The 23,365-nt window shown below is 37.3% G+C and overlaps 1 protein-coding gene across 3 annotated transcripts in view; it reads left to right on the top strand.

The window, feature by feature from the left end:
• Window positions 1-23,365, top strand: part of becn1 (beclin 1, autophagy related) — a 190,227-nt gene that overhangs the window by 42,890 nt on the left and 123,972 nt on the right. For all 3 annotated transcript variants that reach the window (XM_052612180.1, XM_052612181.1, XM_052612182.1), the window contains one exon: window positions 16,964-17,022. In XM_052612180.1, coding sequence (XP_052468140.1) covers window positions 16,964-17,022 — 59 coding nt within the window. The remainder of the gene's footprint in view (window positions 1-16,963; window positions 17,023-23,365) is intronic.

The following is a 23,365-nucleotide window of genomic DNA, read 5'->3' as shown; positions in this document are numbered from 1 at the left end:
TCAAAGTCTTTTTGCTTTTGTACCGAAAACAAATACATACAAAATATGTCGAAATACCCGTCTTGGAAAGTGTGTTCAAAAAAGTATGTGGTTATGTCTTAAGTGAAAGTAAAGAGTTGCATAAAAAATCGGATGTGTATCATTATAATGGATGCGTTTGTCTCTTAAAGTGACCGCGCCTAATTTACTAGTTCTGCTGTCAGTGTCTTTAATGTATGAAAATGAAAGTAAATCACTCCCTGCTCTTGATTGAATTACTTTGTAGTTTTAACAAGAATTTATCCAAAGTCAATCTAAAAATCTGATAGAATTGTTTTACTAGTGGGTGCAGGCCACTAGTTCATTTATGTAAGTGAGTATGGCAAAATAGTGATCTGTGAAATATTATACCCAAAAATTGTTCATACTGTAGGCTACCAGTGAAAAAAAATAAAAATAATTAGGGACCTGACCATGTTTTGCTTAAGTGTTTCTTTCTTTAATTGCTAATGCAACCTTTTCACACCACAGACTGAACCAAATTAAGCATTGCTTGCTTGGTAACTGTTCAACAAAGTATTGATAGTTGTGTAAATAATGTCATACTGACAGTTGTCTGAATTTTTGGTTGATTCCATTACATATCTTTTTATCAAAGTTATCCGACATTATCAAGATGAATTTGTTCTGAGTTATTGTCATATTACCAATTTCTAAACTACAGCAAATAAACTGTGATAATGTGAGAAATGTTGAAGGTGTCTGAATACACTAAGTAGTAGGGGTGTCACGATTCTCCAAATCCTCGATTCGATTGCATTTTCGATTCTAAGGTCACGGTTCGATTCGATTCTCGATTTTTACATTTATTCTTTTTAAAGCACAGATTGTCATTTTTCAAACTATACTTTTATGTAATATAATATCTGACCTTTGTTTGCAATGTACCACATTACACTGTCAAATTTAAAACTTTTATTAACAACATAATGTAACAATAACTTATATCTTTAGTCAATTGAAAACTTAAAATAAACTGCCATCCAGTTTCTCTTTTGTAAGTGCAGTCACAAAAGATGACATTCAAGTTCACAACAAAACAAACAAAAACAATAAAAAATGACTAAACTAACCTTCAAATATTACGATGTATCTATTTAAAAGATTAAAGATAAAACACTTGTTAAACACGTCACTGTCATTCATTTAGATTTAGATTTATATATATATATATATATATATATATATATATATGTATGTATGTACAGTATGTGTGTGTGTGTGTGCATCATTAAAGTCTGTAAAATATGTGTATTTCTTATTACAAGACTGCAATCACTAGCAATCAGAATAATTCCAGTTAATCAAGTATCTACAAAAGATCTACTCTATAAACAGTGCATTAAATTACATTAAAGACAAAAATAAATTAAACAATCAAAAGAAATGATTACTCGCATGTATCTGGTCCACTGATGAAGTCATGGGTCAAGTCAAGTGAATTATTAATCATTTTCGACGATCCCATCGACGATTCCATTTTTTATTTCGAAGTTTGAGACTGTGACTTAATTTTGATCGATTTCGATTTAAAATCGAAATCGTGACACCCCTACTAAGTAGACATCGAAAACGCCTCTTTTAATGCCAAGGGTACCGCGGCGGTATAAAGTGCATTTGCAGCTTTTGACCACTGAGTGGCGCTTTAACCAAGTTATCAAACAAGCGCATCAAAGCACATTTTCGCAAATAGACATCAGTTTTGCCTCGCTGATGTGTTACATTTGATGGCTTCAGTCATGGAAAATGAAAGAAAAACACTATAGTTTAAATATTTAATATATTTAATATTCACTGATGAAAGTTTGATATTTATGAAGTTATGTGCATTTCTTAGAATGAGAAAGAGAAAGAGTCTGTGCTTATATTTTCTAAGCTACATGGTATTAAACCATATTTTAGATTGGACACATTTAAAAGGTGTGCAGTATTATTTATATTATATTAATTATGCGTTATATTATTCAGAAATTGAGATATTAAGATTAAGAAATTGTTGCATGTTTAAATGTGAAGCACTGTATAATTTCGTTCCCATTATTTAGGCCTAATTTGCCTAAAACAAGAAACTAATTAAATTAAACGGCACGATTAAATCTTTGAAACTCTAAAGAATTAATAAAACGTCCTCACGATTAAACTCAAGTTATCTCATTATAATCAACAACATTCACACGATGTAAAAAAGAGCTTTAGTAATTGACAACTAAAGTAATTTTAATGTAACGTAAGTAATGTTAGAGTCTGCGCTGCAGATCATTTCAGAAAGTTAACCGCTTTAACACCAGTATTAAAGACTTTTTAAAATAAGTTGAGCTCAAAACTCACTCTTAGTTAGCAGCAAGTGTTTTAAATAACTTGATCCGATGTGGATTATAATCACTAAACAAGGCAGAAATATTTAGAAGCGATGTAAAAGACTATGCACGCTAAACATTAACGTTACCATAGTAAACATGGTAAATATGACCGCTTGGATAAATCAGACGTCAGCTTCTTATTCCCTATCACAATTGTGTATTTATTAAGTAACATTTAATCTGTCGTCTTGTTTCGTGAGTTTAGCTCCACGTTACATATCATCAAAAAATATAATAATGATATTTGTTCGGGAGCTTTTATAAAAATAGAGAGTCTGCGCTGCTGATCATTTCGGAAAGATAACAGCTATAACACCAGCATTAAACACTTTTTTTAAATAAATCAAGCTCAAAACTCACTTTCAGTCAGCAGCGAGTCTTTGAAATAACTTGATCCAATGTGTATTATAATCACCATACAAGGCAGAAATATTTAAGCGATGCAAAAGTCTGTGCACGCTAGGCATTAACATTACCATAGTAAACATGGTAAATATGACCGTTTGAGGAAATCAGATGTCAGCTTCTTATTCTGTCACAAGCCTCATCTCCAGAGTTTAGCTCACGTCATAAAAAAATATAATAGCCTAATGTTTTTGTTCGGGAGCTTTTATAAAAATAGAGATATTATCATTCATTCTAAATGTGACTGCTACTGTGGCTAATAAACAGAAACAGACTCAAATGAATAAGCAGGCTATTTTCATAAGCGTTAAAAATAAATAAAATAGAAATAAGTGTATTTATGTGTGATTAATTTTGAGTCCTGATAAATTAAATCAATAGCCTATGATCAATGTATCACTTATTCTACATCGATGCTTTTGAATGTGAATATATAACAAAGCATGCAAACAAACGGCCGCTTTTATCATCTTCGTTTTGTGATACCGCATGTTCCAGTGACTTTTTCTGATAACTTCTCTATGTTGGTGAAATAATAAGGTTGCATGATGTTGAGAGGCATGTAAAGGGCGTGTTTTAGTTATGCGCAGCGGAGCTTCAGGCTCCACTGTGGAAACCCTGCGCTATTCTGGCCTCGGTGCTACTGGCCCGAGGCTATGAGCCCCGCCCGGCCCGCTTTAAGCCCTGGCTCGCACTGGCCCAACAGTGGAAATGCGGCTATTGATACCAGAAACACGCTCCGCCTTCACTCCATGAATAAAGTATTTCAGTATGTTTTGAAATGTTATGTTCATAACATAGCATATAAAATAATGATAATAATTAAAAAAAATAACAGGAGAGTTTCAAAGTGGCTTAAGCTATGTGTAAACTTTTTTCCCTATATCACATGCCAGACTAATCTTTAATTGCTGCTTTCTGCTGTGAAAATTTTGTTTGTGATGAAAATAACATCTTTGTCAGTTATTTTATCTAAACAGATCGATTAACTTCAAGATTTCAAAATCCGATAGCATATGCTGATAATGTAACACTGTAAGATTACATTTGTTTGAACGCATTATTGCGAAAGCGATTGAGTGTGAATCTGTTTAAAATATGCTTTAACCCGAAAATAATCAGTAAAAGAAACAGACAAACTCTTAACATCCCGCTCGACTCTTGCAGTCAACCTTCTGTTCAAGCTAAATGTGTTGGCAGTTGGCATGAATTTTACTTGTGATAAGCTCATATTCAAGTGTTTGTGCAAAAATTATTAATGTGCATTAATGACAGGGAGGCGCCATCTAATCACTTTAATTTTTCATGATAATGAATGTATAATTTTTTAATTAACATAATATCGTGGTGTCTCACATAGGTACATTAAAAATATATCTACAGAAAGCTTTAAAATGTTTCTAAGCGAAAACAAATTGTGTAATCTGTGAATGTTGCATTTCTCTCATCGGAGAGAGCCAGCACTGTGAATATAACCAAAACAACAGTCCTATATAAACCGTTTCAGCAAGTGAAAGCCTCATTAGACACTGTCCATATGTAAGAGCAATTCACACCTTTATCTCGACCGCACAAGCCATGAATAACTATCCAAAACCCAACCCCCTCCTGCTGAACAGAATTCGGTCTGTGTTTTGGCTCTGTGGAACGGTGTGTTACTGGGCTGAAACATGCCTGCACTCAGCAGCACTAGGCTACTATTTGTATTCAGAATTTTCTCGCAGCCCATATTATTATTTTCACAAGACCATAATGATAATAACAAATCATCAATTAATAATTAATCATTATTTTACGAAAATCATTGTTATTTGTGATCGCAGATGTTTGCGGTAGACTTTAAGACCAAGCGGAGTCCTCTGTTCCCGCCTCACAGCGCGCGGGTCTCGAGGCTTCACTGTCTTTACTGTTTGACTTTACTGAATCAGATTGAGGCGAACTTACTGATCATGAGCCCAACATTTAGCAAGGCAGGAAAATTCTAACGGAACGAAGACTTATATCATTGAGCTAATGCTGTTAAAGAGAGAGAGAAGTCTAGGACTATTCTTAAACTTGGAGCTCATTATATTGAAGTACATATCCAAACACCAGAAACGTTATGCATTTTATGAATAATGAAATGTTATGAAAATTATGCATTTTATTTATTCACATGCTCTATGGTTGAAATAATATTTTAGTTCACAACTTTAAGTTCCGTTGTTTAAAAAATGCTTTATTGGCTAATGTTTCATAAACCTTCAGTTGTTATGCTCTAAAATCCATGCCATTATTAATTTCACAGCATTTTTACCACTTAAATGACTAATCTTTAAAGTCACAATTCTATAATGGTCAAAATTACTCAGGCCAATGGTATTTTTAATGACATTATTTTATTATTATTATTATTATTATTATTATTATTTGAATAATTGTAGCTTACATAAATAGGTAAAGCAAAACAAATATTTGGATTGTCCCTTATTTTTTCCCTTGTTCTCCTAAAGAATAAACACATTTTTTACAAGAATAAACATAACATATTATTAATTAATAAAAATAATTTAAGCAATTAAAACCTTTTTTTTTTAACTTGAATTTAAATACTATTAAACTAACTTTAAATTCTTAAGGAGTTTATAAGTTAAAAAAAAAGTGAACTAAATGAACTTGTGTTAACAATATAATTAGAACTAACAATATAATTTGATTTTTTTAAATGAACAATTCCTGTATAAAATGGGACAGCAACCTTTATATCAGTGGTTCTCAACCTTTTTTCCAGCGGGCCGCACTATGGTCTAAGTGCAAGTCTACGCTTATAATTTACATATTACGTCAGCAATACAAACCAACCTGATTTATAATATTATAGCCTAACTATTATGATATATAATCTATTACATTCATTGAAATAAACAATTCTACTCCCCATAAATAAAACACCTGATGCTGTCGGGAGCTGACCAATTTTGTGAGATTCAGCTTGAAAGGAGTAACACAAAGAAGTTGCGATTTGTAACGCCTGTGTTATACTTTCCGTATGAGCAATCCGGACGCGTACACGGCCAGCGCGGACGCAGACTTCTTCAATTTATACTTCTGAATGCGCAGGCTGATGGCCAGCTCTGCAGTTGCCTAGAATTATTGCACATCGCTGTCTTTATATTCTTTTATTGACGGATTGCACAGGCTCGAGTAGCAACGAGCTTCTTCACTCTGCCTGCACATGTGCAATTTTGCTTTTGGAGCCTACTGACCACGCACACCTGTCCGCCTGGTCGTCGGCTCAGAGCCTCGGCACACACTCTCCAATGACGATTTTTACGTCACGCCTACCTAGCGGTCCATAGCGGACTCGCGGACGCAGAAAGTTTGACAGAGGGTTTAAGATTGCATGACCTGACGCACAACATTTCAGAAAATGTGCATTCACAAATGTAGCCTATTTTGATCCAAATATGGAAAGTACTTTTGAATTTAATAATATGAGGTTCTCTCTTGAGATATTTTGCCACATTTCTTCAATTAAGGATTGTTACATAGTGTATGGTGTTTCCATTTATCTGAACTTTAAATGAGTTGCGGGGCAAAAAAAAAAGAAAAAAAAGAAACGAAAATCCAGCACTTCTCCTTCAATACTGATACTGCAACTATTTACAGTTTGTACATGTTCACTGCTGGCATTTTTTGAATTTCTTTTTTTTCTCCCTTAAAAAACTAATTTGTCCATTCTGATGCACTATTTTACCTTAAAGGCAATTTACCTAATGGCTGTTGATGACTATTTGAATTGAATTCTGCCAAAGGTTATGTGTTCGTTAAATGCTTATGCCAGTGCTCATGTTAGGATATAGCTTATATTTCATTAGTAGCATATATTTGTTTTTTAAATTGATGTAAACAATAAAATTTTACAAATTGAGTTTTTTTTTTTTTTTTTTTTTCAGCATGTGGTGCAGGCCGCATTAGAATTCGTGACGGACCACGGGTTGAGAACTACTGCTTTATATCAAACATTTTTAAATCATCCACAGCTGAGCTTTGTGGGAGGCTGATCTGCGCCAGATCACGTGAAGTGAATGTAATGAACAAAGTAATTTTCAGATGCAATGAAAAAAAAACAAAAAAAACATGGATAACCTAGATTAGTCCCAGGCTCTGTTCTGAAGTAAAATAATTATAATTACTGTTAACCACAAGTAACACATTTTAACAGATTAATCGCCTATTTTCATTTGCTGAATGTTTTCTTTATTTTTTATTTTTTAAACATGCTAAAAAATAAATTACGTTTGTCAGAGGAAAAAAATATGAGTCGTGTATAGGTTTCATTTTAACGGATCAATCACCTATTTTCGTTTGCTGCATGTTTTTTTTTTTTTTTTAAACACGCTATAAAATAAATCAGAGTTTCTGAGAGGAAATAAATAGGCTATTAGAAAATATTTTACAACAAATCCTTTAAATTTAAAAAATTTATCAGAACAAAACAATAATTAAAAATATATAATTCTAGTGGATAAATATAATTGCAGTATATAATAATATAGGCTTAGAAATAAATAATAATAATAATAATAATAATAATAATAATAATAATAATAATTTAAAGCTAAGCATAAGGTAAGCTTGGGCTTTCTCAATCGGGAGAAATCAAATGTTTCCATATTTGTGATGTTGCCCATTTGAATCTTAACTATTATTCATGAGGTAAATAGGCTGTGTGCCTTTCAGTATTGATGAAAAAAAAAAAATCATAATTAACAATATGTCAAAGTGCTCACGCCAAATGTCTGGTGAAGGACTGCTGTTTCCAGTAAATATGTGCGCGAGGCACCAGCACGATCAAACAGCTGAAACAAATAATACTTAATTTTTGGTCACACATAAGGCATAATTCAAAAATGCCGGTAGTTTGAAAAATCAAGAATAATAACGGAGTTAATACTAATTATTGCTAAATGCTGGACCGTTCCAAGAATGAATCGAAATGAAAATTAAATTAAAACGTTTAGCTTATATATATATATAAACCTAACTTGTATGCATGAGTTACAACTTCCTGTTTCATAGTATTAATAGCATCCTTTAGCACATAGCAAGAGTTGTTAGAATGTTTGAAAATATTTCTAGCATGATAAGCACTCAATGGCAAATTTTATTGTGTTGCAAATAGTGCATAAAATTTTTAAACATGACACTTCCTGTTGCCAGCAGGTGGCGCTATGACTATAACCGAATCGGGGTGTTGATGTATTCAGGACAGGACCCTTGTCAAACGTGTGAAGTTTGGGGAAGATCGGACGTTGCTAGCCTGAGTTACAGCAACTTCCTTATTCACTACATTAGTAGCATGCTTTAGCACTTAGCTAAGCATGTTTTAATATGTATCTGTGAGTGCACAGGACACAGTTTGAGCAAAGGAAGCAGGTTTTAAGTGCGCGCACGCTCTCCGAGCAAAAGCAGCATGTATCAGAGGACGCGTTTTGTGACAAAGTAAAGGAAATGTGCATGCAAGCGGAGAGATTCATGCTCGCGCATTATTTTAATGTGTTTTTGCGTTACAATAACATGCTCTCGCTGCTGCGTCTGCACGACATACACATACTGTATACACTGTGCAAACATTGAACCTGTATAATGTATAACAAATCTATTTCAACACCTGAAGCATCGCTTCAATGAGCTCTATGACCAATGCATGACAAGAAGACATGCCTAAAAATTCAGCACTCCTGAATATGAGCTTTTCACTTCCAGCCTTCGAGGACTATATATATATCACTCATAAATCATGAAATACCAAATCTATAGTATTTATTAAAGATTGATGTGATTTGAAATTGGTAAAATGTGCTTGGAAAAAAAAATTCATCAGAATATCAACGTGCCTTATTATTATGCACTTTGTGAAAAAGCACTTTTAACAATTTTATTGATCTATAAGTATTTGTAAAATATTTTTGCCTGCATTACAGCTTAGTCTTTATCAGTGAGCTGAACTGTTTTACTGTTAAATCAGCAAGATTGTGTAAATTCAGGTCATGTCATGTCATGTCACACAATGTCTGTCATAGGTCGGTATCAAATAAGTTTAAAATAATCAGAATAAAAAAATATAAACAAGTCAACGTGTATGTATTTAAAAAAAAAAAAAAATTTTGCAATTAACAAAATTCTTAACCTAATTATATAAAATCATTTTGTCTGAGCCCTACAAATTGTACTAGGTTTTTTTTCGTCCCTAAAACTGACAGAAAATGATAGAAAGAGTTCTTAAGCTGTAATGATGAAAAAATCAACAACACACAATGATTCTGGTGATTAAAGAGATGTTAACTCTCTCTCTCTCGCGCTCTCTCTCTGTCAGGCAGGCCATCAAGCACCCCACCCTTCCCTCACACAGAGAGAATGCCTCAGAGTGAGATCAGATGTCTGGCAGTTTTATAATTTTATTTTAATCATACAGTGTTGTAAAGTTGTGCAACTATGCATATTTCTTCAGAATCGCATGTTCTCTAAATGAAAAATGGTTTTGAAATGTTTGGAAGCTGAAATGTAAAAATACAAGACAATTAATGTTTCCCTTTTTAATGTTATTTCAAAAAATCACCACGGCAAAACCGTTCAAGCTATCCAAAATCCATTCGCAATTTAAGTTCCACAATGTTTTTTCAACATGTATACAAAGTTTGGTGTGTATAGTTCACGTCCCCTGTGAGGAGTATGCATTAATTCACAGCCGAATTTGCCCAAAAATACATATTAAAATAAAAATAGCTGACTTCCTGTTTGTCGTAGCTTATGACTGTGAATTAGAAAATTGTCCATCTTAATAAGAACAATTTATGTACCAAGTTTGGTGTCTGTAGCTAAAACTAACCCCCCCACTTTTGACAAAAGGTGGCGCTATAGTGCCTCCTTTACGCCCTTTTAAAAGCTTGTAAATCTGAGCTTGTTGTCTGCCTCAAAATCACCATAACAGAATATTCAAGTTTGACACGTTGCCATGGCAACACTATATTAGATATCAGTATACCCATAACAGATTTACATCGGCTGTGTTTTGTCATCATTCTAATGAAGTTTGAAACAAATCAAGTAAAAATAAGACGCTGAATTAAAAGCATTTTGAAAATGACACACTTCCTGCTGCCAGTTGGTGGCGCTGTAACTTTGACACCTTATAGTTACATATATGGAAGCAACATATTGCAATGAACAAACCGATGAAGTTTGATGAAACTCATGAAATGTATGTGGATGTTATTAGGCACTTCCTGTTTCTAATTTTTTGTCCTAATTTCAACGCCTCACCACGGGCGAACCGTTTGAGATATCAAAAATCCCCTCACAATTTTTCATCCTCAATGTCATAAGATCATGTTCACCAAGTTTTGTGGTGAACGGGTGGAAAACCTCAGAGGAGTATTTAAAATTCCAGAGCATGCTTTTTTTAAACAGCCCTGAATAGCTGACTTCCTGTTGGGCGGAGCCTTTGACATAGAGTGCAAAAGTAGTTCAGCTCAATGAGATCTGTAAGTGCACTGAGTTTCATTTAAATCCATGCAAGTATTTGTGAGCTATGGTTCAAGGTTACTGACTGTGTTCCAGGGGGCGACGTAGAGCCCCTGTGCCACGCCCGGGTCCCAGCCTCTGTGGCGTCCTGATGGCTACAGGTTCCAATGTGTATGCCAATTTTCAAGAGTTTTTGAGTATGTTAAGGCCCCCAAAACCCCCCCGGAAGGTTCATAAAAAATACAAATAATAATAATAATAATAATCCTTAGGGGAACAATAGGGCCCTGCGCCCATTGACTCGTGCCCTAATTAAAGCTGCAAGCAGCGATGAACGGGCCCTCGCACCCGGGCTCACCGGCAGCGATTGGCTTTAGTAAATAGGTGAACGGTGAGAAATATGCATTTAAACTCATAAATATAAGTGGAATAAATCCAAGTTTATTCCATATATGTGACAATTTTCCTGTTTCCAGCAGGTGGCGCTATCATTATAATGAAATATTGGCTTTCAGATGTGTTCAGGGCAGGACTCTTATCGAACGTGAAGTTAGGGGAAGATTGAACCTTTTTATGCCTGAGTTACAACAACTTCTCTTGCTGTGGCGAGACATCAAATATTGTCACAGCGCCATAGACACGCCTTTTTACAAAAACTCAAAATCTCCACAATATAACATTGCACAGGCCTTTATATTAGACTGACCACAAAAAATACATTAATGTCAAAACAATACTAGGAGTAGTTTGTTGAAGCATAAAAGATATCACTTCCTGTTGCCAGCAGGTGGCGCTATGACTATAACTGAATATGGGCATGTAGATCTGTTTAAGTCAAGAGTCTTATCAAACATGTGAAGTTTGGGGCAGATTGGACATTGTATGTCTGAGTTACAGCAACTTCCTTTTTCATGGCGAAACATCAAAATTTGTCAGGCCGCCATGGACACGCCCTTTAACGGAACCTCAAGATCTTCGCAATTTAACATCGCAAAGGGCTTAAGATTACACTGACCAAGTTTGGTGTTGATCTGAATAAATCTCTAGGAGGATTTCGTCAAAGTACAACCCCTGAAAATGGCAAAAACAACACCAATTTTGCAGGGAAAATTCAAAATAACCGACTTCCTGTTGGGATTCGGATTTTGTACCAAGATACTTTTTTGTAGCTATTAGTGTGTTACATATTTGTACCGATTTTCATACATGTTTGTGACACGCAGCTCGAGGCGCACTCCATTGAAAGTGTATAGGTGGCGCTATAGAGCCATTTTGCCACACCCAATGGAATATTGGTCTCCAGATGTGTGCAGGTCAGTACTCTTATCAAGCATGTGAAGTTTGGGCAAGATCTGATATTTTAATCCTGAGTTATAATATCTTTTATTCCCTTGGCTAGACTTAGAACTTTGTCACGGCGCCATGGACACGCCCCTTAACGAAAACTCAAGATCTTCACAATTTAACATTGCACAGGCCTTTATATTAGACTGACCATAAAAAAGACATTGATGTCAAAAAAATTCTCTGAGTAGTCTGTCGCAGTGTAAAATATGTCACTTCCTGTTGCCTATAGGTGGCACTATGACTATAACTGAATATGGGCATGACAATCTGTTTAAGTTCGGAATCTCATCAAACATGTGAAGTTTGGGGAAGATTGGACATTGTATGTCTGGGTTATAGCAACTTCATTTTTCATGGCGAATCATCGAAATTCGCCAGGCCGCCATGGACACGCCCTTTGACGAAAACTCAAGATCTTCGCAATTTAAAGGGGGGGAGTGAAATGCTATTTCATGCATACTGGGTTTTTTACACTGTTAAAGAGTTGGATTCCCATGCTAAACATGGACAAAGTTTCAAAAATTAAGTTGTACGTTTGAAGGAGTATTTTTGTTCCAAAAAAACCTCTTCCGGTTTGTCACAAGTTTAGGAAAGTTTTTTTCGAGTATGGCTCTGTGTGACGTTAGATGGAGCGGAATTTCCTTATATGGGTCTTAAGGGCACTTCTCCCGGAAGAGCGCGCACTCCCGTATAGCACAGCACTCAGAGCACAACAGACTTCACTGATCAGAGCGAGAGCATCGCGAAAAGTCACAAAAGAAGTGTGTTTTTGTTTGCCAGGGCAAGACAACCCTGCACAGATTACCAAAAGAGAAACAGCATTAAGGGACCAGTGGATGGAGTTTATTTTTACAGAGCATCAACGGAGTTGTGCAAGTGTTTTTGTTTGTTCCCTGCATTTGGAAGATGCTTGTTTTACAAACAAGGCCCAGTTTGACACCGGATTTGCACATCGTTTATTTCTTAAGGATAATGCAGTCCCAACGAAAAAGGGTCACGATTGTGTGTTGGAACTGCATGCGGTGAGTAAAACTGCTTCAAATATCTCTGTGTTGTTAACTTAGCTATCAGCGCGTAAGCACATCAAGTAAACAACATGCAATGTTTTCATCAAACTGCACTTTCCACATGTACAGCGTAAAAAAAAAAAAAAAAAAAAAAAAAAAAAAAAAAAAAGACGACATAAAGTGGAACTTAGTCATTTTCCAAAACCGCTAAGCAAATATATACAGTTTCAGTACATACCACACAGAGACGCCTTTGCTGATGCTGCTCTTGTAAAAATTTCAGCCTCTGGATCTGTGTCACAGCTTCCAAACGCTCTCAACGCAAAAGCCTACTCGCGCTTGTGATTCTTTAGCTCCGCCCACACGTCACGCCTCTAGGCGCTCGTGTTTTTCCTGGAAAAATCGGTAAAGACTATCTTTCTCTTATAAATATAATAAAAATAAAGACTTTTTGGAGTTATGAAGGATGCAGTACTACTCTATAGGTACTCAAGATTAACAGGATATTGTTCAGGCATACCAAATTAGGTGTTGATCTGAATAAATCTCTAGGAGGAGTTCGTTAAAATACAACGCACGGAAATGGCAAAAATGACACGAAATTTGCTCATAAAATAAAAAATATCTGACTTTCATGTCGGGTTTAGAATTTTGCTCCAAGAGTCTTTTTTGTAGGTCTTGGTGTGTTACATGTGTGTACCGATTTTCATAGATGTACGTGAAACGTAGATCTAGGCGCACACCGCTGAACGTGTATAGGTGGCGCTGTCGAGCCATTTTGCCACGCCCACTTCTGAAACCCATATCAGACATAAATTTTCGCCAGTTCGGAGGTGTGTGCAAATTTTCCTGACTTTTTGAGTATGTTTAGGCCTCCAAAAATGCGATTCATTGGGGAACGGAATAATAACAATAATTATAATTATAATAATAATAAACGGAGCAGATACAATAGGGTCCTCACACCATCGGTGCTCGGGCCCTAATAATAATAAACAAAGCAGATACAAGAGGGTCCTCGCACCTCGGTGCTCGGGCCCTAATAAACGGAGCAATTCCAAGAGGGTTTTCGCACCATCGGTGCTCAGGCCCTAATTAAAGCTGCAAGCAGCGATGAACAGGCACTCGCACCCGGGCTCACTGACAGCGAGTGGCTTTAGGTGAACGTTGAGAAAAATTTATTTAAACTCATAAATATAAGTAGAATATATCAATGTTTATTCCATATATGTGCCAATCTTCCTGTTGCCAGCAGGTGACGCTATCATTATAATGGAATATTGGCCTTCAGATGTGTTCAGGCCAGGACTCTTATCACACATGTGAAGTTTGGGGAAGATTGAACATTTTATGCCTGAGTTACAACAACTTCTTTTGCTGTGGCGAGACATCAAATGTTGTCATGGTGTTAAGGACACGCCCTTTAACAAAAACTCAAGATCTCCACAATTTAACATTGCACAGGCCTTTAGATTAGACTGACCACAAAAAATACATTAATGTCAAAAGATTTCTAGGAGTAGGTTGTCGCAGTGTAAAAAATGTCACTTCCTGTTGCCAGCAGGTGGCGCTATGACTATAACTGAATATGGGCATGTAAATCTGTTAAGAGCAGAAGTCTTATCTAACATGCAATGTTTGGGGCAGATTGGACATTGTATGTCTGAGTTACAGCAACTTCCTTTTTCATGGTGAAACCTCAAAATTTGTCAGGCCGCCATGGACACGCCCTTTAACGAAACCTTAAGATCTTCGCAATTTAAGATCGCAAAGGGCTTAAGATTATACTGACCAAATTTGGTGTTGATCTGAATAAATGTCTAGGAGGAGTTCGTTTAAGTACAACCCCTGAAAATGGCAAAAACAACACCAATTTTGCAGAGAAAATTCTAAATAACCGACTTCCTGTTGGGATTCGGATTTCGTACCAATAGACTTTTTTGTAGGTATTGGTGTGTTACATGTGTGTACCGATTTTTGTACATGTACGTGAAACATAGCTCGAGGCGCACTCTGTTTAAAGTGTATAGGTGGTGCTATCGAGCCATTTTGCCACACCTGATGGAATATTGGCCTTAAGATGTGTTCAGGCCAGGACTCTTATCACACATGTGAAGTTTGGGGAAGATCGGACATTTTATGCCTGAGCTATAACATCTTTTATTCCCATGGCGAGACATTGAACTTCGCCACGGCGCCATTGACATGCCTTTTAACGAAAACTCTAGATCTTCAAAACTTAACATAGCACAGGCCTTTAGATTAGACTGACCACAAAAAAGACATTGATGTCATAAAATTTCTAGGAGTAGTTTGTTGCAGTGTAAAATATGTCACTTCCTGTTGCCAATAGGTGGCGCTATGACTATAACTGAATATGGGCATGTCAATCTGTTCAGTTTGGGAGTCTCATCAAACATGTGAAGTTTGGGGCAGATTGGACATTGTATGTCTGAGTTATAGCAACTTCATTTTTCATGGCGAATCATCGAAATTCGCCAGGCCGCCACGGACACGAACTTGAACGAAAACTCAAGATCTTCGCAACTTAACATCGCAAAGGCCTTTAGATTAGGCTTACCAAATTTGGTTTTGATCTGAATTAATCTCTAGGAGTTCGTTAAAATACAACACATGGAAATGGCAAAAATGACAAAAAAATTGCTCATAAAATAAAAAATATCTGACTTCCTGTTGGGTTTAGAATTTTGCTCCAAGAGTCTTTTTTGTAGGTCTTGGTGTGTTACATGTGTTTACCGATTTTCATACATGTGCGTGAAACGTAGCTCGAGGCGCACACCGCTGAACGTGTATAGGTGGTGCTATCGAGCCATTTTGCCACTGCCACTTCTGAAACCCATATCAAACGTAAATTTTCGCTAGTTTGGAGGTGTGTGCAAATTTTCCTGACTTTTTGAGCATGTTTAGGCCTTCAAAAAGGCGATTCATTTGGCACCGTAATAATAATAATAATAATAATAATAATAATAATAATAATAATAATAATAAACGAAGCAGATACAATAGGGTCCTCACACCTTCGGTGCTCGGGCCCTAATAATAAACGAAGCAGATACAATAGGGTCCTCACACCTTCGGTGCTTGGGCCCTAAAAACAGAGCAGATACAATAGGGTCCTCACACCATCGGTGCTCGGGCCCTAATAATAATAAACGGAGCAATTCCAATAGGGTCCTCGCACTGCAGTGCTCGGGCCCTAATAATCCTTAGGGGAACAATAGGGCTCTTCGCCCCTTCGGGCTTGAGCCCTAATGATTACTTTTATTCAGCAAGGACATATTAAATCAGTGGTCTCAAACTCAATTCCTGGAGGGCCACAGCTCTGCAGAGTTTAGCTCCAACCAGCTCCAAATCACACATGCTCAGAAGTTTCTAGTAATCCTGAAGACCTTGATTAGCTGGATCAGGTGTGTTTGATTAGGGTAGGAGAAAAACTGTGCAGAGCTGTGGCCCTCCAGGAATTGAGTTTGAGACCACTGTATTAAATTAATAAAAAGTGAAAGTAAAGATGAATTTTTACTTCTATTTTGAATGCTGAGAACACAGTAACACTCAAACAACTGCCTAGCCACCAGCCAGAACACACTAGTGTCACGCTGTCTAGTCTCAGTTTCTCTGGGTGTCCACTAGTGGGCTCACTTCCCGTTAGGCACTTCACCCTAGGCACTAGAATTCCTCTAGTCTGGTCCTGTCTTCACGGTAATTGCACTCCTGTTAATTGCACCAGGTGCAGGTACTCTATTGTCATTAGCCTCCCTATATATTCCAGTCTTTCCTGTTGTTTGTATGGGGTCCTTACCCTTTCGTGTGTCCAGCTTTCTCGTCCCCCGAGATTCCTCCTGTCTGCTCGTCCTCCGAGTCATCTCGCATTCTGAGTTCCCTTTTTCTGTCCCTTTTATTTGTTTTTGTTGGGACTGTCTTTTTGGTTTTGACCTTGGCTGTATTCGACTACCATTTGGATTACCTTATTAAATACCTGCAATTGGATCTCTCGCTCTCCCTGTGTCTTTCTGGGTACACGGTCGTCACAACTAGCAAATGCATAGTAACACACTGGCAACTATTTATATTACCTTAGCAACTGCCTAGCACCACCCAGAACAACCTAGCAATTTTTTTTAAATGTTTAAACTTTCAAACTAGGCTTAGACACACTAACACCAAAATCGGTTTACAAACTTTACTCTTCTAATTGTGTAATTTAATATATAAAAAAATATTGTTATCTTGAATAAACTAAATTTTTAATACGTTAAAAATCTTTGTGTGTTATTTTAGGAGACCTTTTTGGAGAGCAAACAGGATGGTGTGTCTCGGAAATACATCCCACCCGCAAGGTATGATGAGCTTGATGACACCTTTTTTTAGACAAACACACACACATTCTAGTTAGAGTTGCATGATTAACCATTTAAAGATTACAATTATGATTTAAACAACGGAGTTTCCTACAGGTAAGAAATATATTTGTGATTTTAGCCAGTGGAAAAGGATGCCATTATATCACAAGCAATGTGACAAACATCAATTTGTGCTAATTTTGTCAGTTGCATTTTTAGACACTGAAAACAGTAGACATTTAAGTCACAAGTTTTAAGTATTAATGATTATCATTTCAGTCAATCTTGTCTTCAGAAAAAAAACAATATTTGTTTGTCTTATTTCCCATTTTTCACATAAGAAGCTGCTTCTAAAGATAGAGATGTTTTTGCACAGATTGTTTAATGCAACTCAGAAGTCATGAGCACGTTGACTCTGCAATTAAAATTTCTTGTTACATGTGACAAACAGCAAATAATGTGCATAATTTAACAAACAATATTGTAAAAAGAATTACTGAACATTTACAATTTGTGCTAATTCTGTCAGTTGCATTTTTAGACACTGAAAACCGTAGACATTTAAGTCACAAGTTTTAAGTATTAATGATTATCATTTCAGTCAATCTTGTCTTCAGAAAAAACAATATTTGTTTCTGATTTCCCATTTTTTGCATAAGAAGCTGCTTCTAAAGTGACAGATGTTTTTGCACAGATTGTTTAATGCGGCTCAGAAGTCATGAGCTATTGTCTCTGCAATTACAATTGCATAAATAATGTTTTGAGATTAATGTTTTATAAAGTGTAATATTGTGAATATAGAAATGAAATTATGGAAAAAGTAATGCTATTTTGAAATATGAAACTGAATCAAGGGAACTGATTCTAAAATTGGTCTTTGAATCTTTGAGAATTGTTGAAAATGTTTATTTAATTAGAAAGTTATCACCTAAATGTATTGCTCATAGACTCACAGTGCTTCTGCTATAGCTTTGTTTGGAAATATTCTCATAAATGAAATATAAAAATAGACAATGGTGTGTCTAAAGTGTAAGCCAATTGCGCTTACTTTCAGAAAAAAAACAACAACATTATTTGTGTGATTATTGCTTACAGGGTTAGTTCACCCAAATAGCAAAATTATGACATTAATAACTTACCCTCATGTTTTTCCAAACCTGTAAGACCTCCGTTTATCTTTGGAACACAGTTTAAGATATTTTAGATTTAATCCAAGAGCTCTCAGTCCCTTAATTGAAGGTGTGTGAACAGTATACTGTCCATGTCCAGAAAGGTAAGAAAAAAATAATCAAAGTAGTCCATATGACATCAGAGGGTCAGTTAGAATTTTTTGAAGCATCGAAAATACATTTTGGTCCAAAAATTGCAAAAAAATACGACTTTATTCAGCATTGTCTTCTCTTCCGTGTCTGTTGTGAGAGAGAGTTGTGAGAGAGAGGACTAAAGATGAACACTGAGCCAAGCTAGATAACGAAACAACAGACGGACTCGTTGATTTTGATATTCTAGGTATTATCAAAGTTTTGTAATGTATAATGTAACAGGAGCTCATTCAAATACTGAGGTGCTAAACCATTCAGGGCTTTATACACTAAGTAGACATTCAAAAGGCCCTTTTTACCGCCGCACGTACCGCTGTGGCGGCGGTATAAAGTGCATTTGCAGCCTTTTACCACTGAGTGGCGCTTTAACCTTTTTATTTTAGTGGCGCTTTTTATATTATTCAAAAGAAATTGTGGTTTACTTTGTATCAGAGCATTAAAAGTGGTAGCCTATTTTAGGGGGGTTGGCTTCATGGATTAATATGCAAAATGTCTATTTTCATACATTATACCTATAATTTATATTTTCAATATAAATATATTTTTCCTTTAATAAAACAACATGCATTTTTGTTATTCATTACCTGTCCTTTAACTTATTGGGGAAAATACATTTGTCTGTAAACTGATTAAGAAATTGTTGCATGTTTAAACATGAAGCACTGTATGTAAATCTGTATGTAAATCATGTAAATCTGAGTTTATCTGCCTCAAAATCACCATAACAGAATATTCAAGTTTGACACGTTGCCATGGCAACAATATATAAGATATCAATATCCCCACAACAGATTTACATCGATGAAGTTTGAAGCAAATCGAGTAAAAATAAGATGCTGAATTCAAAGCATTTTGAAAATGACTCAATTCCTGCTGCCAGTTGGTGGCGCTATAACGCTGACTCTTAATAGTCACATATATGCGATCGGTATCATACATCGAACAAACTGATGAAGTTTGATCAAACTCAGTTAATGTATGTGGATGTTATTAGGCATTTCCTGTTTCTAATTTTTTGCCCTAATTTCAACGCCTCGCCACGGGCAAACCGTTCGAGATATTAAAAATCCCCTGGCAATTTTTCATCCCCAATGTCTTGAGATCATGTTGACCGAGTTTGGTGGCAATCAAGTAAAACACCTATGACAAGTATATCAAATTCCACAGCATGCTTTTTTTAAACAGCCCTGAATAGCTGACTTCCTGTTGGGCGGAGCCTATGGCATAGAGCGCAAAATTTGTTCGGCCTAATGATATCTATAAGGGTACTGAGTTTCATATAAATACATGCAAGTGTGTGTGAGCTATGGTTCAAGATTTCTGTCTGTATTCCAGGGGGCGCTGTAGAGCCACGCCCGGGTCCCATCCTCTGCGGCGTCCTGATGGCCGCAGGTTCCAATGTGTGTGCCAATTTTCAAGAGTTTTTGAGTATGTTAAGGCCCCCAAAAACCCCCGGAAGATTCATAAAAAATAAAAAATAATAATAATAATAATAATAATAATAAGAATAATCCTTAGGGGAACAATAGGGCCCTGCGCCCATTGGCTCGGGCCCTAATAATAATAAACGGAGCAATTCCAAGAGGGTCCTCGCACCATCGGTGCTCGGGCCCTAATAATTAAAGCTGCAAGCAGCGATGAACGGGCCCTCGCACCCAGGCTCCCCGCCAACGAGTTGCATTAGTAAAAAGGTGAACGGTGAGAAATATGCATTTAAAGTCATAAATATAAGTGGAATATATCAAAGTATATTCCATATACACTGTTCCAATCTTCCTGTTGCCAGCAGGTGGCGCTCTCATTATTATGGAATATTGGCCTTCAGATGTGTTCAGGCCAGGACTTTTATGGAACATGTGAAGATTGCGGAAGATCAAATATTTTATGCCTGAGTTACAACAACTTCTCTTGCTGTGGCGAGACATCAAATTTTGTCATGGCGCCATGGACACACTCTTTAACAAAAACTCAAGATTACCACAATTAAACATTGGACAGGCCTTTGGATTAGACTGACCACAAAAAAATACATTAATGTCAAAAAATATCTAGGAGTAGTTTGTCTCAGCGTAAAATATGTCACTTCCTGTTGCCAGCAGGTGGTGCTATAGCTATAACTGAAAATGGGCATGTAGAGCTGTTAAGGGCAGAACTCTTATCTAACATGTGAAGTTTGGGGCAGATTGGACATTGTATGTCTGAGTTACAGTGTCACAGGTTAGCCTGGTGACTATATAAACTTGGACTTTAAAACATATACCCATTTCACTGAAACTGTGCATTGCCGGCATCATTAACATCTGTGTACACCTCAGGAAAGTTTTATGGAGTTGTTGTTTTATTTAATCTAAAGTTTGTTGCATCTGTGTTAGTCATAGTTTTCAAATCTTGATAGTTTTCCTTAAAGTTTGCTATCATTTTTCTAAAAATAACAGAATGCCAGGACACTTAATAATTCATAGGATAATTACCTTTATTTTTCACATATTTTCCACAAACCTTTTTGCAGTTAAACTTCCAGGTTCACCCTCTGTACGACCAAACCCATAATCCAGGTCAATCTGTCTTTTTAAAGCAATAGCCACATCACTTCCTGTGGAAGATACCATTTTGGTGTGATGTCAGAGGGGGATGGGATTTAGGAAAATCTTCTTTTGCCATTTGATTAGTTGTTCAGCTCTGTCTCTGTTAATGGTTGTTGTTTTACCTGTTTGCAAGGTTTGATTGTTGTGTTGGGTGTTTATATTATTTAATTTGATCACTCAAAGACTAAAACATTTGTACGTAGTTGGTATGCTCTATAGGCGGGGCTTCAGCCTATAAATAGGCTGTATGACTGAAAGAAGTTCAGTTCTGATTGTGGACTCTAATGCTGAGCAGTGTTGCAAACTTGGGCCGTTTGGTTTAGCCAGAATTAGCACATTGTTGCTGTTTTCTTTTCTTTTTGTACAGTTTTTGTTTATTTTTGTTTTCTCTTTTGCACTGAAAATATTTTTGCACCTTCCAATAAAACAACATTTTTGGATTTGCATCAACTTTTTGTACAGCACGTCATTTCCCTTTTCCACTCCAACTGGTCGGCCTCCCTACATATGGTGTCAGAAGTGGGATCCTCCCACCAGTGAGTGACGTGCTTACATAAGGTAATGCCCTGCTGACATGCCACCTAAAACGAGGGGTCAGCCTGTAGAGGGCACAGATGCAGTAATGGATCAAACTGCTGCTGGAGGTGCTGATGAGGAGAGATTGTTGCCTGCAGAAATCCCAATCACTGGGGGAGATGCTGCCATCACAGCGCTGGCACAAATGTTTCAGTCATTCATGCAGTATCAAAAGGACCGGGATGAAAGGCAGGAGAGGGAGACTTCTCGCCGTGAACAAAATTACAAGGTCCTCAGCCACCAGGTCACCCAAATGCAGCTAGACATGGAGCGGACAAGAACTGGAGCTTCGGCAGGAGCTGCTAATCGGGTGATAGACCATGAACCTCGAATAGCCAAGCTGGAGGACAGTGATGATATTGAACACTACCTTACAACTTTTGAAAGACTTGCAGAGGTGTATCAGTGGCCAAGGGATGACTGGGCCGTTCGTCTTATTCCCTTATTAACTGGCAAGGCCCGAAGTGCTTTTGTGGCTATGAACTCCTTACAAACCAGAGACTATGACCAAGTGAAAGCTGCAATTCTAAAAAAATATGAAATTGGTGCAGAGACATACCGGTTGAGATTTCGGTCCCTTAGTACCCCTGCCGATGAAACCCCTACGGAACTCTACATCCGACTGAAGGACTTGTTCTCCAAATGGGTACACTATGAGCAAAGTAATAAGATGGATATTATGGAGTCCCTGGTGCTGGAGCAGTACCTGCGAGTGTTGTACCCTGAGGTGAGGACTTGGGTAAAGGAAAGAGATCCCGACACCGCTGCAGAGGCTGCAACATTGGTTGAGGCCTACATTGCTGCCCGGAAGGGACCTGGAACTACTCGATATGCTGGCATCTTGCACCCTTTGCAGGGTAAGTCTGATGGGTTGGGGGGAGGTTCACACTCTCAAAGAGGCCCTAAAATATTTAAGCCCAGTCATTTTAAACCCCCAACATTGGCCACAATGCCCCAGACAACAGTTAAGGGAGAGATTGTCATATGTTATAACTGTGGTGAGCCAGGTCACACTAGGCCCCTTTGCCCACTCAAGAAGCCCAAGACAGCTAGTCTTTGTTATATGCCCCGGCCAGAACAGTTAAGAACACAGCCCGATCGAGAGCCAGTCATCACTGTACTGTTAAATGGTAAACCCCTTTCTGCGTTGGTGGACACAGGTTGTTCCCATACACTGGTCCAGGCCCAATATATACCCAGAGATTCCTGGAGTGAAGGAGACGCAGTGATAGTTTGCGGTGTGCATGGGGATAGCACTGAGTTGCCTACTGCTGAGGTTTATATTGAGGTCTGTAATCAGTCCTATCTGATGAATGTGGGTGTTGCAAGCAAGCTGCCCTATCCTGTACTGTTAGGTACTGACTTCCCTGTATTAGCTGAATTGCTGCAAGAGACTGTATGGTGTGGCGTTGTCACAAGGGCCCAAGCCAAGCAGCTTAGTCAGATTCCACAGCCCCAAGAAATAACACCAGACATTCTGCACGAAATGCCCTTCAGCTCTGAGACTAGCTTAGGTGAGTCACGGCCTACAGAGCAGGAAAGGCTGCAGAAACGCAGGGAATGGGTTGAAGGGTTGTTGGAAACTTCAGAGCAAGCTGAGGAAGGGGTAGAAGAACCCGAACTCACTGAAGCAGACTTAGTTTTCCCTGGTAATCTAGCCCAACTTCAGCGTAAGGACTTAACCTTGACTGAATGTTTTAAACAGGCTGAGGAAAATGATGGTGTTCTGTCTTTGCTTGGTGAGACTTTTGTTGTACAAAATAGTCTTTTGTACCGACAGAGTAAGGAAGAGGGACTGCAGCTAATAGTACCTAAAGCATACAGGAAGGAGGTATTAGAACTTGGGCATTCTATTCC

This window comes from Carassius gibelio, chromosome A12 (genome assembly GCF_023724105.1).
Source record: "Carassius gibelio isolate Cgi1373 ecotype wild population from Czech Republic chromosome A12, carGib1.2-hapl.c, whole genome shotgun sequence".
Taxonomy (NCBI): Eukaryota; Metazoa; Chordata; class Actinopteri; order Cypriniformes; family Cyprinidae; genus Carassius; species Carassius gibelio.
This window is presented reverse-complemented; position numbering and strand designations above follow the sequence as displayed.